Source organism: Mytilus galloprovincialis, chromosome 8 (assembly GCF_965363235.1).
Source record: "Mytilus galloprovincialis chromosome 8, xbMytGall1.hap1.1, whole genome shotgun sequence".
Classification (NCBI taxonomy): Eukaryota; Metazoa; Mollusca; class Bivalvia; order Mytilida; family Mytilidae; genus Mytilus; species Mytilus galloprovincialis.
The window spans coordinates 24,811,524-24,826,727 of record NC_134845.1 but is presented as its reverse complement, the minus strand read 5'-3'; the positions used below and the strand labels follow the sequence as shown (position 1 = coordinate 24,826,727).

Here is a 15,204-nt window from a genome sequence, read left to right as displayed (position 1 = left end):
ATTTACGCTAAAAAAGGGGGCCATTTTAGGACCTTATCGAACATACTCCTTTTTCACATGTTATACAGTTCATTAAATTCCGATCTACATGTACTATATAATTCAACCATTTGCGCTGTTTTTCCCATGATTTTTGGTATTTGCGTTTCCTTTTATCAATTTCATATACTTTATCATGTTTATTTCGATCTTCCTTTTGATTTTCACTGATTTTAATTTTTTTGTCCAGCGGTTTAACTCCTTCCAAAAATTTTCACATTTTATATTGTTGTGAAGGATGCTCACCTGAGATACTAATTAACTCGATCAATTGTAATATTTCCCAGTACCATGTAATTGATTTCACTGGTAAATTGTTTTGTTAACAAACGGAGATTGCGATGCAAACTGATTTTTATCGACAAATTTCTACTGGTCCGCCAGACCACCAGCTAACAAAATCTACTTGTCCAACGCACATTCTACTGGTTCCGGACCACCGGACCAGCGCTAATTTCGACCCCTGGTTACATACAAATTTAAATGTATAAAAATAAGTATAAATTTCTTATATGCTTGTGGGCAAACTGTGGAAAAGTTAGAAATCAAGTATCCACGAAAATACAGTTAAAATGTTTAGTAGCAAAAGTTAGTGCTAATCCAAAAAATTTTGAATTTTGGATTATTGCATTGCATGTGCTCTCATGTGTACAACTATGAGTCTTAAAAGCTGTTTTAATAAGTTTATGAATATAAGCAATCAATAATTTCATTTACTGAAATATATATATATTTTTTTATTACAGTTGGAAAGAAGTGTTCATGGATGTACAAAGTGGTTTGGATTATTATCTGTGGTCAGTTGGCTCACAACCAGGATACACGGATATGATGACATATATAAAAACCACAGACGAATGTGGAATTACAGACAAAAATAATCCTCTTTCACTACTGGATGGCCATTCTTATTACATCAATGTCAGAGTAAGGAAAATAGATTTACTAACACCGTTTATTAAAAAAAAAGGGATATTTTTTATTAGATCTTTTAAATTTCCTTTGAAGACTTCTGAGAATACCTACAGGATCCTACAGGTATCCACTTGTTTATTACCCTACCACACCCTTGTTACTGAGTTGTTTGGTCCAACAAAAACAATTATAGTTCTGAGTAAGTAAAATATGAATTTTGGTTGGAAAACACTTAATATACAAATTAAACATGTAATGGATAATGTGGTTATGAACATTTTATGTATGATAGAATATCACTTAAGATTGTTTTTTTCAAACCCCATACATTTTTTACTAAAAGATCTTCAGTTTTCTTAATACATTCAAAGTAATATGGTTAAAGGGTGAAATTCATTAGGCTATAGTTTAACTGTGATTTTAAAGTTACAGTTTGGGACTTGCATTTTTTGTAAAATACTTGGAACGGCCCTTAACTCTGGCCCTTCTTTTCTTGTTTCTCACTCTATAGTACAGAGAAAACCTATTTTGTATTTAAGAATATTTATCTATTTCATTAGTTATTTTATTCTATGAATTTCTAGCAATATTTCAAAACTTGCTTTCCCCTTCAAAGCTGGAAAACAAATTTGATATAGACAAAAATTGAGATTCTTAACATATTTAGTTTTGGATGAAACATCTTAATTTGTATTGAATATCTTTTATTATTTTATTAAACTATAATTTACTCTAAACGCTTAAATAGTGAGTGAGGCTCATAATACCTTTTTTCTAATGAACATGTAAATATATTTTATATTTTAGGCCTTCAATAAAGCAGGCCTGTCCTCAGTAGCCACATCCTGGGCTTTTGAACTGGACACAACACCACCTACACCTGGTCACGTGTATGATGGAGATAAGGACCAGGTGACAGGAAGTATAAAAGATATTGACTATCAAATCGAGACCAAAGTTTTACATGCTCACTGGGAAGGATTTCATGAATCTCATTCAACTATCAAAGATTATTATGTCTCAATTGGAACCTGTCCACAATGTGAGGATATTTTAGGACAACAAGCCATTGGAATAGCATATGGTGAGCAAAGTGTATTAAACAAGTAAACAATAAAGTGTATGATACAGTTACTCAAAGGTAGCCTGTGATATACATTTATTTGAAATAACTTTGTCTTTCAATAAACCTTTAGAATTAAAAATGTTCTTTTGGAGATAATAAGGGTATGATTAATTTACTGGAGTTTCTAAGACTCACATTTTTTGTATTCAGGACAAAGGCTGGTTAAGATAGGTTAAAGCATGGTTTGGAATAGAGTTTTTTATGAAGGTGAAAAGCATTTATGTATAAAATATTAATTCTATGAAATCTATTGATAAAACAGGGGAGATAATTTTCTTGCTCTGGATGACCTGTTTATGTTAGATACTTGCTTATTTTAAGATTCCTTTTACAAACATTCATCTCTTTGTTTTTTCATCATCCATATCAGTTTGTGATGATAAAATTTTTGTAATTTTGTCTGTTGTAACATTCTTTAGTTAGTAATTGTTTTGTCCTATAAAACAGAAATTATGATTTCTCTTTTAGAATTTACCCTAGAAAATACTCACCTTGGTACAGGACTAAGATATTACACAACTGTTACTGCATGTAACACAGCAGAAATGTGTACGACTGTGACATCAGATGGTGTAATTATAGACAATAGTCCACCAACACCAGGCACTGTGCAGGATGGTACTGGATATTACGATACAGAATATCAGTCTCTTAAGTAAGTTTATTTCATGTTCAGTAATAATAGATGGCATTTCTCCTTCGATAATGAGCATTCATAGAGTTTTGTGTGCTTCCACAATGCATGTATGATATGTTAATGCACTCATCCATGTTTATCTTATTTAATTTTTATTTTCTCAAATCAATCTTTGATCTCTCTGTTTGATTATTTTATGCATCACACTTCTAGAGAGATATTGTTTTGTTTTTTTGTTAAATAGAGAGGGAATGTATGACATCATGAGCCTATGTCATTGACATTGATTAAGAAAACCGGATCTTCAGATTATTTATGGTAATTTTAACTGGAGGATAATTCTAAACTACATCACCTCTCATGGATATCACCCTTCGATGTGGTTGTAGCTGAGAAACACTGTTGTGGTAGAAAAACCATCATTAATATTCAATAAAATTGAGAATGGAAATGGGGAATGTGCCAAAGAGACAACAACCCGACCATAGAGCAGACAACAGCAGAAGGTCACCAACAGGTCGTATACATGTATATAGTTAATTTTTTTTTGTTACAGGAACTACATATCCGCTAAATGGTATGGATTTGATGATGCCCAGTCAGGTCTGGAGAAGTATGAATGGAGAGTAGGAACAAAGCCAGGTTATAGTGATATTGTACCAACTATAGAGCTTCATTTGACCGAAACAGCAGCATTATTAGACTCATCTAGTTATAATCTTAGCCTTCCTATCAACACACGGATGTATATAACAGTCAGAGCTTATAATAAAGCAGGTGTGTATATATTTTGATATCAAAACTGTTATTTTTAGAAATTTTGCATGTATTAGTATTGCAATGGATAATATATGCTATTTATTATTGCATTTTCAAAAAAAAGCTGAAGAAAACAGAAAAAAATAAAAATTGAGAATAATTAGGTGCTTAAATATAAAGCATAGATATTAATGGACAAAATTGAAAAAAGATAAAGAGAAAAATGGCATAAAAGATTTAATATATAATGTTCCAATATACTAAAATGTCCTGACAAAGCAGAACAAGTAATGTTGGTACACTAACAACACAATTTAAAACAGAATTTGTTTTATTTCCAGGGTTATGGTCAGAATCATCATCAAGTGGTTTTAGTGTAGATGACACGCCACCTGTCTTGTCAAAAGTAACGACATTCTCTAACGACTTTGGAATCACTGTTTTGACTCAAATATATAGGACAACGATGAAGGTGGAATGGGAAGTAGAGGATGCAGAATCATTTATAAAGAGACAATACCTGTCAATCAAATCTCATATTGGAGGAGAATTCATGCTATCTTCACAGCCAGTAAGTTAATAGCTCTAACAATTCTCTTTTTGGTTACACTATCAAATCTCATATTTGAGGCTAATTCACTCTGTCCTCTGAATCATTAAGTTAGACCCTAAGATACATCTTCTTTGGTTGTTACACAATTGAATTTAAAAAAAAATTGAACAATATACCACCTTTTATAACTTACTATACTGTATTGGTCTGCTCATTGTTGTTGGTTACCTATGCATGCTGAAATTAACTTCATTTGGACTCTTATGGATAATTGTTTCTTTGGCAATCATACAAAATCTTCGTTTTTACTGTCATATTATCAAAGAAGTCAGACTAGAGTTTATTGCAACATTTTAACTGAAAGCGATTTTGATATATAATACACGTTTATTTGCTCTAAGGATATTTATCATTTATCTCACCTAGGTCAATGGTATAGCCAGGTCCTATGTATTTACTGGTTTAGATCTACATGATGGAGTGACATACTATGTGACTTTGATTACTTGTAACAGTGCAGATATCTGTATCTCAGATACTTCACAGGGAATGTTTGTAGATAGCACTCCACCATCAAGAGGTATGTGTCTATGGACTAAGTGAGTAAGGGGAAGCCATTCTCTTACAATGCATATATCTGTATCTCATATACAGTCAGAGGTTTGTATCAGTTGACTGAGGGAGGGGAGTTGACATTTTTTTATACCCCCGCTTTAAAAAAGGGGGGATATACTGTTTTACCTCTGTCTGTCAGTCCGTCCGTCAATCCGTCAGTCAGTCCGTCCCATGAAACTTTCGTCACATTTTTCTTAGGAACTACACATCCACCCTTTCTGTAATTTGGTATCAACATTTATATATGTCAGCCATACCGTGTGATGCGTTTTCAGATTCATCACTTGACAACTTCCTGTTTACCGAACACTTCATGATAGCCAAGTTGAAAATTTTCGTCACATTTTTCTCAGGAACTACAATACAAGGATTTCTGAAATTTGGTTTCAGGATTTATATAAGTCAGCTATACCGTGTGATGCGTTTTCAGATTCATCACTCGACAACTTCCTGTTTACCGAACACTTGTATGATTTTACACATGATAGCCAAGTTGAAAATTTTCGTCACATTTTTCTCAGGAACTACAATACAAGGATTTCTGAAATTTGGTTTCAGGATTTATATAAGTCAGGTATACCGTGTGATGCGTTTTCAGATTCATCACTCGACAACTTCCTGTTTACCGAACACTTGTATGATTTTACACATGATAACCAAGTTAAAAATATTTGTCACATTTTTCTCAGGAACTACAATACAAGGATTTCTGAAATTTGGTTTCAGGATTTTTATAAGTCAGCTATACCGTGTGATGCGTTTTCAGATTCATCACTTGACAACTTCCTGTTTACCGAACACTTCCATATTTTTACACTATTAATATTATCCACTTGCGGCGGGGGTATCATCAGTGAGCAGTAGCTCGCAGTTTCACTTGTTTTACCACAGATATTTGTATCTCAGATAAATCACAGGGAAAAGTTTATAAATGCCCTTATATCTGCTGTATCCAGGTCTTGACATATATGAGGGCAATAATGCCCTTTACGGTCAGTCATCAAATGGTCATTTTCGGCTACGTTAGCGTCAAATTGATTACATTTTACCGTGATTCATCGAAATATCCTTACCGTGATTCGTCAGAGGTCTCAAATAATTATTGTTACTGATATTTTTTGAAAAAAATTAATGGGGTCATGGACCAAAAATTACAGTAAACATCAATTGGCAAGAAATTTTACTGTAATTCTTCATGAAGGTACCCCCATTACCACCCTCATATATACTTGTTTTAGTGAATCTTTATTTCAGGAAGGTTTGCTGCATATATTATAACCAGATCTTCTCTTACATGTGTTGCAGTGAATCTTCTGTTTATTTCAGGAATATTTGCTGAAAACAATTCATTGTACCCCAATCTTGTGAAACATATTTTTCAAGGAATCTTCTGTTTATTTTAGGAATGTTTGCTGTCAGTACTGACCATGCTTCTGATCCTGATACCTCCAGAAATGAACATGGGTGGATGACCTTTGGAAGTAATGCTGTGTATCTTGCATGGCTAGGGTTTAGTGATATACATTCACAGATTGATCATTATATGGTCACTGTAGGAACCTCTTACATGGAGAAGAATTTGAATAAGGCAAGTTTGTATAATTTGGCTTTTGGGCAAATTTTTATGATCTTACACTTATGTAGGTTTTTATAATATGACTATAAGGCAAGTTTTCATGAACTTGCTATAGGAAGTTTTAATGATCTGACTCTTTTGAAGGCAAGTTTTTTTTTTTTTTTTTTTTTTATCTAATCTGACTATTTTGAAGGCAAGTTTTTATGATCTGACTCTTTTCAAGGCAAGTTTTTATAATTTGATTATGAGGCAAGTTTTTATAAATTGACAATATGGCAAGTTTTTATAATCTGACTATATTAGGCAAGTTTTTATGATCTGACTATAAGGCAAGTTTTTTATAGAATATGAAAAAAAATTGTAGCTGGCAATATATAATTCATCAGCATTTGTAAGAGTGTGATTCATGACTTATTTTGCTTGTTGAATTAGCTACATTTTGAATAGCCATTATAGATAACCCACATTTATAACAATGGAGGAGGCTTTAGAGTCTAACTTATTGTCAGTCACCTTGATCTTTTTGTAAGACCGACAAGTTGTGACATATGCTATGAATTCATTATTAGTAGTTGGATAACATTTTGTGTGAATTTTTGTTGGTAGAAGAAAACTCTTATTTTCAATGAATTATGAATTTCCTAAAGGCTTATATTGAAACTTTGGCAAATCCATTTCCCCTCAAGTTTCAACATATAATTTTTTCCACAGAAATTGGTACCCCAAAAATATCTAATCATGGTTTCAAAGATAACCAAATATTAGAAATTAACCCTTTTAATTTATTTCATAGAAATAAACAAAAAGACAGGAACACCAGTACTTTTTGACATTAATAATACAACAAACACTTATGTTTTGCAGGATCTGAAAACCAAGTATGTTCACGTAGATAGCAACACTGACCATGGTGATGAGGGCAAAGTTCAACTATTTAAAATAGACACTGTTGTATTGACTCAATATGAAGAAGTATACATCACCCTGTGGGCTGTTAATAAGGTAAGTTGGAGCTAGAGCTTCTGTATTCATATGACTTGAAGGGTATATTTTGTCTATAAATTTCAAGTTTTTTTTGTAATTATTTAATTGCCATGGAACTAAGGTTACAAATTCCTCAAATCATGTCAATATTTAGTACAACTTAAAAATTCTTGAAGTTTTATTCAGAAATGTTTAATAAAACCCTTCACAATAAAATAACTTCTTGGAATACATTGTGTATTTTCTACTACAAATTTAGCTGTTGTATTTCTGCATGTATGGGTTTATATAATACCTCAATATTTTTAATGATTAGGTACATTTTTTTTCCCATATTGTTATCTGTGTGGTTTGTACTAATACTTAGAATAAAGGTAAACAGCAGAATTCCTTCTCACATATTCAATATGCTTTCCGCAGGTTGGATTAAGAAGTCAAATGATTCATTCTGCTTTTAAAAAGACTCCACCTAGCTACCTGGACTTGGTCAGAAGGTGTGATGCAATATCATGTGAAGGCCATTGTGTTTGTTCTCCACAAGACCGGAAATGTCCATTTAATCCAAGTCTTGGTAACTGTACTGATGTATCTGATGGTAAGTATATATGATAAGGCACTTTGATGTCAAATTCGTCAAGAAAAACAAGCCCGAAAAAGGGAATTTACTTAAAATTCCTGAATATGTGTAGTGTTCTTGCATATTGCAAATGAACTGTGTATTTTTTCTCGAGATTTAATCTTTTAAAAAAAATGGATTGCAGATGAAAGGAATAGATTCCATAAAACCCTATAATGGCAAAATTTTCAATTAGGATTAATGACCAATATTACAAGAAAACATAGTTAAAACAGTAACAGGGTTTGAACGATATACCCTTTTCGTTAAAAGTGTTTGTATTTGCCTTCTTCTCATACCTTCACAATTTATAGCAAACATTTTGATATTCCATGTATAAAAAAAAAAACAGAAATTTTCCATTAATTGTTTTAGACTGAAAACATAGAATGGGTTGACAAGAATTTTATCTTTTAACATAATGCATTTTTAATAGCTTGAAAACCCATGAGATGAGGATATGTCATATTACATTTAAACAATTTTAATTGAATATTTAGTTTATTGAAGCCTGCACTCAGTTTCCCAGGCCTATATTTTGTAGAAATCCAGACAACTTTGTCAATTTCATCAACACCTCTGCTTTTACTATTTAGGTTGTAATTGATTACAATTTATGCAACAATTTATAACGAAAGCTGCACACAAATAGCTCTATTCACTTTCTTATGTGTCTATTCATTATATTGGCGTTTTGCATTTGCGCCGATCTGCATTTCATTTGCGCTGATTTTTCTTTTCATTTGCGCCGATTTTTTTACAGGTAAATTACAGGTGAATGTTATTTTTCATTTATCAATACTGACCTCTTCCGTTAGCCAGTTGTACAAATGATATGAATTGTCAATCATAAAATGTATATGAGAGTTGTCCTGTGCTCACCACGAGGAGGTGGAAGTAGGATGTCGAGCAGAATAAGTGAATTTAAGGAGGTAGACCTAGGTTAAGGGAGATAACTCATAAAATCACCAGTATGTTTGTGTCAACCACTTTCATAAATATCTTCTAAGCTTCTAGGTAACATAGATTATTTCCACTCTGTTTCAGGAAAATGCTTAAAAAACATTGGTGAAACTTGACTTTTACAAACGCATTACTGATTTATAGAGTTATCTCCCTGAACCAAGGTCTACCCCCTTAAACGCACTATTTTCACATCCTTTAAAATCAAGAAGTAAAAACCTAAGATAAAAGCACTCTGTTTATACTAAAATAACGAATTAAAAATAAATTTACAACATTGAAATTCATAAAAATGGAATACTTTGAAATCATACATCTGTTCTTGCCGAGTATTTATAGGCAGCACATCTAATATAATAACTTCTTCTGATTTCGTCCTTTCCATATTTGTTGCAATTGTCAATATTGAAGTCCATCTTTTCTATATCTGGCTTACGTACTGAAGCGGGCATTTTAGAGTTCACATTTTAACATAAGTAATTACAGCGTGGATTTTCTTAACTTTAACATAAGTGAACAACGTATATAACCAAATTTTACCAATATAACTTCAAGGTATAAAGTACAAGTACAAGTATTTACTCGCCTGTGCTAAACTGTAAATTTAAAATCGGCGCAAATGAAAGAATGACTATTTTTAAAATTGGCGCAAATGTCAAACGCCCCATTATATATATAGTATTTTTCTAAAACATTTTTAGTACAAAGAACACATTGCATTTTCTTGAACACTATATTTTTCAGGTGTATTTTCTGGTACACAGTACACCTTATTGTTAGTAAAGGACACAAATGGTTATACTACGGACGATCAAGCTGTAACAGCATCGGACAGTGTACTGAGGGCTTCATGGATTATATCTCAACAGTTCCCCTCTAAACCCTTATGGTAAGTTTTGAATATCCATATTTCTTTTGAAATCTGATTGGTAGTTGTCTTATTTTTTTATATTTTTGTTAAACTGTAAGTTTTACTCAAAAGTAGAATTACACTTTAACAGTGTAAATCTTTTTTATTCTTTTTCTTTTAAGTTTTTATTTGCCTGTTTATGGGACGTATTATGGTATACAGTTTGTCTATCTGTTGTCAACATGTTAGACATTTTTATAAATTTTAGATTTTATGTTTCCGAGTTATGGGGTTTATTAATTACAAAAAGGTTGATTTTCCAGTTTATCGCTAAAAAAAATTAAGCAGTTTTCCTTAGACTTTGGTGAATTGTTTATATCTAGTGACTTAAGCTCCCTTTTGATTTTTATAAATTTCAGAAATTACATTTACCAGTTATGGGGTTTTATTCATAAAAAAAAGGGGATATGACTTTGAGAAGTTATTGAACTATATTCTTTGAAATCTTGACGGGTGTATCATGCTCTCATGGCGTAGCATATGATGCGGAAACTTGAGGTATTACTGTAGAACTTTATTTTTTCTGATATTGTTAACTTGTGTTGTATACATTTCTACATCATTGTGTCCACACTTTAATGTCACCAATCAGACATATAAATCCTTGTTTTTTCTTACCCCTAAAGGTATGAATGGAGTGTGGGTTACGAAGATGAGGCAACACCCATTGGAATATATGACTCGGTCAAGCAGAAGGTTTGGCATGATGCTGGTCAGTTGATGGATACTATCTTCACGGTTGGACCAGGTAGGCATTATATGCAGTTTACTTTATTGACAATTTTGAAATTTTATTAAAATTTGGTATGTTATTCGTCTTTGTGACAATTTCTTGGCTTTTCTAATAATGAACTAGAGAATAAGTCTTACTAACAGAGTATAAAACACTGCAGAGGACATTTTTTTAGATGATTCATAACTTCTGAAATATATGTAAAAGTTTTTTTTCATGACCATACACTGCACTGTTATCGTGAGTTTTTCTTTTCCCACATTTCTGCGTTTGCCATGAACATTTTATGAGTAACATTTTTCAAGGTACAGTACTTGCAACCTTAGGCGTTACTGTTTGACGTGAACTTGACTGATCGGTGAATGATCGGTGACGGATGTTTGACTGATCGATGAGTGATCGGTGATCGGTGACCCATAGGATCCGTCAGATAAGTCAAATAATCTATGTGAGAGTTACCCTGACAATTGTCACCGATCGATCAGTAAATTAAATTTATGCACGGAACGGACGGATACTTATATATTTAAAATTCTTATGTAAACCGAACTCCACAGTGTTTACAATCGATGAACGCGGACCTCTACGAAGACACCTTAATTTACACGTTATAATTTGTAATAAAATTAGTTGCAATACAAAAGTAAAAATAGTTTAACAGAATAAGATGCTCAGAGCGTTAAATTGTTTGTGTTGATTAATATTTTCGTATCAAATATTATAATCATCAGAGACTCTGTTAACATGAACTTATTTCTACGAAAATGTTTATTGTTGACCGCCGTTGGGTTTTTGAACTTTTAATAGTTTCGAATAGGTTGTTTTTTTCATGAAATTAAAAGAATGTAAGTAAAGTAAGTAAGTAAGTAAGTAAAACTTTATTTGGATTCGGCATATTGACAAACAATACAAACATAAGCTCTAATGAGCTTTTCACCGAATATAAAAACATATGCAATAACAAATAAAACAAGGCATGCAGCATGCAATAAATAATAAAAAGCAGCACCGAAAATTAACTCTAAGCAAATAGCATATACATGCATCTTGCAAAATACCAAAACATATTCTAAACATGTATCCCTTTGTTTAGAATTACCAAAATTAATATTCTTTTTATCAAATATTGTACTATTTTATTTGAAATCAGTAATTTTTACCATCTTGAGACAAGTCTTCTAATTAGAATTGAGATATAATGAGAAAAAAAATACTAAAACTTTTATTTTTGTGGAATAAGAATGCAGTTATTGATTTATTGTGATACAAATTATTAACCGTCATATGATTTCAGTACTTTTTGTACATCAGGATTGGCTGTTCTTCATAAAATATGCTTAGTTTAAGGAAAAAGATATTAAATTTTTGTACGCGTTACCTAAAATGCAAATAGTTCCTCATTTTACTGAAAATTATTGACCGCCATTGGATTTTGTACTTTTTATAGTTTAGAATAGTTGTTTTTTTCATAAATTAAAAGAATATCAGAAAAATCATACTAAAATTTTGTTCGCATTGTTTAAAATAATCAAAATTATTCTTCTTTTTATCAAAAATGATACTATTTTATTTGAAATTAGTTATTTTTACCATCTTGAGACAAGTCTTCTAATCAGAATTCAGATATAATGAGAATTAAAATACTTAAACTTTTATTTTTGTGGAATAAGCATGTAGTTACTGATTTATTTTGATGCATATTATTAACTGTCATATGATTTCAGTACTTGTTGTACATAATGATTGGCTGTTCTTCATAAAATAATCTTACTGTAAGGAAAAAGATATTAAATTTTTGTACGCGTTGCCTAAAATGCAAATCTTTCTTCATTTTACTAAAAATTATTGACCGCCATTGGATTTTTGTATTTTTATAGTTTAGAATAGTTTTTTTTCATAAAATTAAAAGAATGGCAGAGAAATCATACTAAAATTTTATTCGCATTGTTAAAAATAACCAAAATTATTCTTCTTTTTATTAAAAATGATACTATTTTATTTGAAATCAGTTATTTTTACCATCTTGAGACAAGTCTTCTAATCAGAATTGAGATATAGTGAGAAAAAAAATACTTAAACTTTTATTTTTGTGGAATAAGAATGCAGTTATTGATTTATTTTGATACAAATTATTAACCGTCATATGATTTCAGTACTTTTTGTACATCAGGATTGGCTGTTCTTCATAAAACATACTTACTTTAAGGAAAAAGATATTAAATTTGTGTACACGTTACCTAAAATGCAAATATTTCTTCATTTTACTGAAAATTATTGACCGCCATTGGATTTTGTACTTTTTATAGTTTAAAATAGTTTTTTTGTTCATAAAATTAACATGATTAAAGGAATGTCAGCGAAATCATACTTAAATTTTATTCGCATTGTTAAAAATAACCAAAATTATTCTTCTTTTTATTAAAGATGATACTATTTTATTTGAAATTAGTTATTTTACCATCTTGAGACAAGTCTTCTAATGAGAATTGAGATGTAATGAGACTTAAAATACTTAAAATAAATGATTGCATTACTTTTTGTCCATCAGGATTGGTTGTTCTTATATATTATGTTTACTTTAAGCAGAGACATATAATACAAGAATTATATGTTTCTGCTTTAAGGAAAGATATATTATTTTTTTGTACGTGTTGGCAAAAATGCAAATATTTCTTCTCATATTGGGAAATATTGTAATTTCAAGTGCAATCAGTTGTTATAAATGATTTCCATATGTTTTTTGTAGAAAATGTGAATTATTCAAGATTTCTTTCTTTTTAAGGAATATATATATGTTTACCACCATTGGATTTTGAACTTTTTATTGTTTAGGAGTAGTTATCTTTTTTATTAAAAAAAAGACGATCAGGAAAATATAATGTAATGTTGTTTGCATTGTTTAAAATTATTTCTATTTCTTGTTAAAAAATACAGCAGTTATTTTTGTAATTTCTTATTTTAAATGCTTCGATTGTGACGAGAATATAGAAAGTCCGTGATTATGATAAGTTTGTTTTAAGAATTTTATGATGATAAGGATACAAAAATTTAAAATATTGAAAAAAATAGACTACATTCTTCAATAACTGATTCTTTCATTTTGTTTTTCCCGAGAATGTTTGGAAAATAATAAAATAAAAATCGCGATGTAGACACCGTTTTAGAACTCGCCGGTTTTGAAAATATATAACCTAAATAAAACGAAAAAGACCATTCTTTAATGATGATATTCTAATTTAGGTTTTATCTGTACATTTCTTTTCATTTCAATTCATAAAACTTTGCTAAATAATTAATAAACAAAATGTATCATTGAACGTTCGATTTTCAAGAGTCGCCATTTTAATTAGATTAAACGAAACTAAGATTCCGTAATTTGTATTAGTTTATCATGTGACGTATTAAAGTTCAATCAGTCATCAAGGTCGATCGGTACTATCCGTCCGATCAGTCCGATCAGTCAATTACTTTTACTATAAGTCTGACGGATTGCTGACGTGAGTTTGACGCGAACTTGACTGATCTGTGACTGATCGATGACCGCTGACTGATCGCTGAAATAGTAACGTCTAAGGTTGCAAGTACTGTATAAGCTGAAATATTTTTATCAAGTGCTGCTTTTATACCCCTTATGTAGTAAGAATGATTTTTATGTAAGCCTGCTGTGTATAAGAATGTTACTGACACAAAAAAAAATAATATGAAAGCACAAACAATAATCCCACAATGAATTTTTGAAGCAGGTACTTATAGTCTGAAATGTTGCATCTTTGTAAATTGTCAAACAAAAATTGTAAGAAATAATATGAGAAAACACTGAAACTGTTTTTAATATATACAATACTTTCAGTATCTGTTCTATAAATATTGACTTAACACCCACCTCTTTGACCAACCTAATTAGATTTTACATGCTTATATCTTCAGATAAAGAGTTGTTAGAAAACACCATTAAATATTCTGTGTTTGTACGGATATGGTACTCATCTGACACGTATGCTGTATTTAAGACGGATGGTATTGTTGTGATGACACAGATGCCAGGTTTAGCAACAGTTAGAGGAACTGCTGTGAGTACTCCACCATTTTTATGCCCCACCTACCATATAGTAGAGGGGCATTATGTTTTCTGGTCTGTGCGTCCGTTCGTTTGTCCATGCGTCCGTTCGTCCTGCTTCAGGTTAAAGTTTTTGGTCAAGGTAGTTTTTGATGAAGTTGAAGTCCAATTAACTTAAAACTTAGTACACATGTTCCATATGATATGATCTTTCTAATTTTAATGCCAAATTAAAGTATTGACCCCAATTTCATGGTCCACTGAACAATGTAAAAGATAGTGCGAAGCTCAGGTTAAAGTTTTAGGTAAAGTTTTGGGTCAAGGTAGTTTTTGATGAAGTTGAAGTCCAATCAACTTGAAACTTGTGTACATGTTCCCTATGATCTGATCTTTCTAATTTAAATGCCAAATTAAAGTATTGACCCCATTTTCATGATCCACTGAAATGAAAGTACGAGTTGAGCATCTTTGTACTATGGACACATTCTTGTTTGTTGTTATATTACATCTGATGACTATGCTTTTAATCTCATGCCCCTCAAATTGAATGAGTTCCTATTCAAGGGCAAAAAAAGGTCTTTTATCAGACCGAGGTACTTAAGGTGGTACCCAACACCTTCACTAAAATTAATTTGGCTCGTTTAATTTTCATGAAATTTTGACAAAGTATTTACTTTGACCCTTTGACAAAAATATAAAAATTTCAAAAAATTTGAACCAA

At 31.2% G+C, this 15,204-nt stretch overlaps 1 protein-coding gene across 1 annotated transcript in view; it reads left to right on the top strand.

Annotated features, from left to right (window-relative positions):
- LOC143085385 (uncharacterized) overlaps positions 1-15,204 on the top strand; it is a 129,796-nt gene that overhangs the window by 98,505 nt on the left and 16,087 nt on the right. The window contains exons 34-45 of the mRNA XM_076261684.1: positions 786-966; positions 1,762-2,038; positions 2,549-2,735; positions 3,274-3,494; positions 3,818-4,047; positions 4,456-4,609; positions 6,048-6,232; positions 7,085-7,222; positions 7,625-7,799; positions 9,528-9,672; positions 10,320-10,441; positions 14,354-14,496. Of these exons, the coding sequence (XP_076117799.1) occupies positions 786-966; positions 1,762-2,038; positions 2,549-2,735; positions 3,274-3,494; positions 3,818-4,047; positions 4,456-4,609; positions 6,048-6,232; positions 7,085-7,222; positions 7,625-7,799; positions 9,528-9,672; positions 10,320-10,441; positions 14,354-14,496 (2,158 nt within the window). The remainder of the gene's footprint in view (positions 1-785; positions 967-1,761; positions 2,039-2,548; positions 2,736-3,273; positions 3,495-3,817; positions 4,048-4,455; positions 4,610-6,047; positions 6,233-7,084; positions 7,223-7,624; positions 7,800-9,527; positions 9,673-10,319; positions 10,442-14,353; positions 14,497-15,204) is intronic.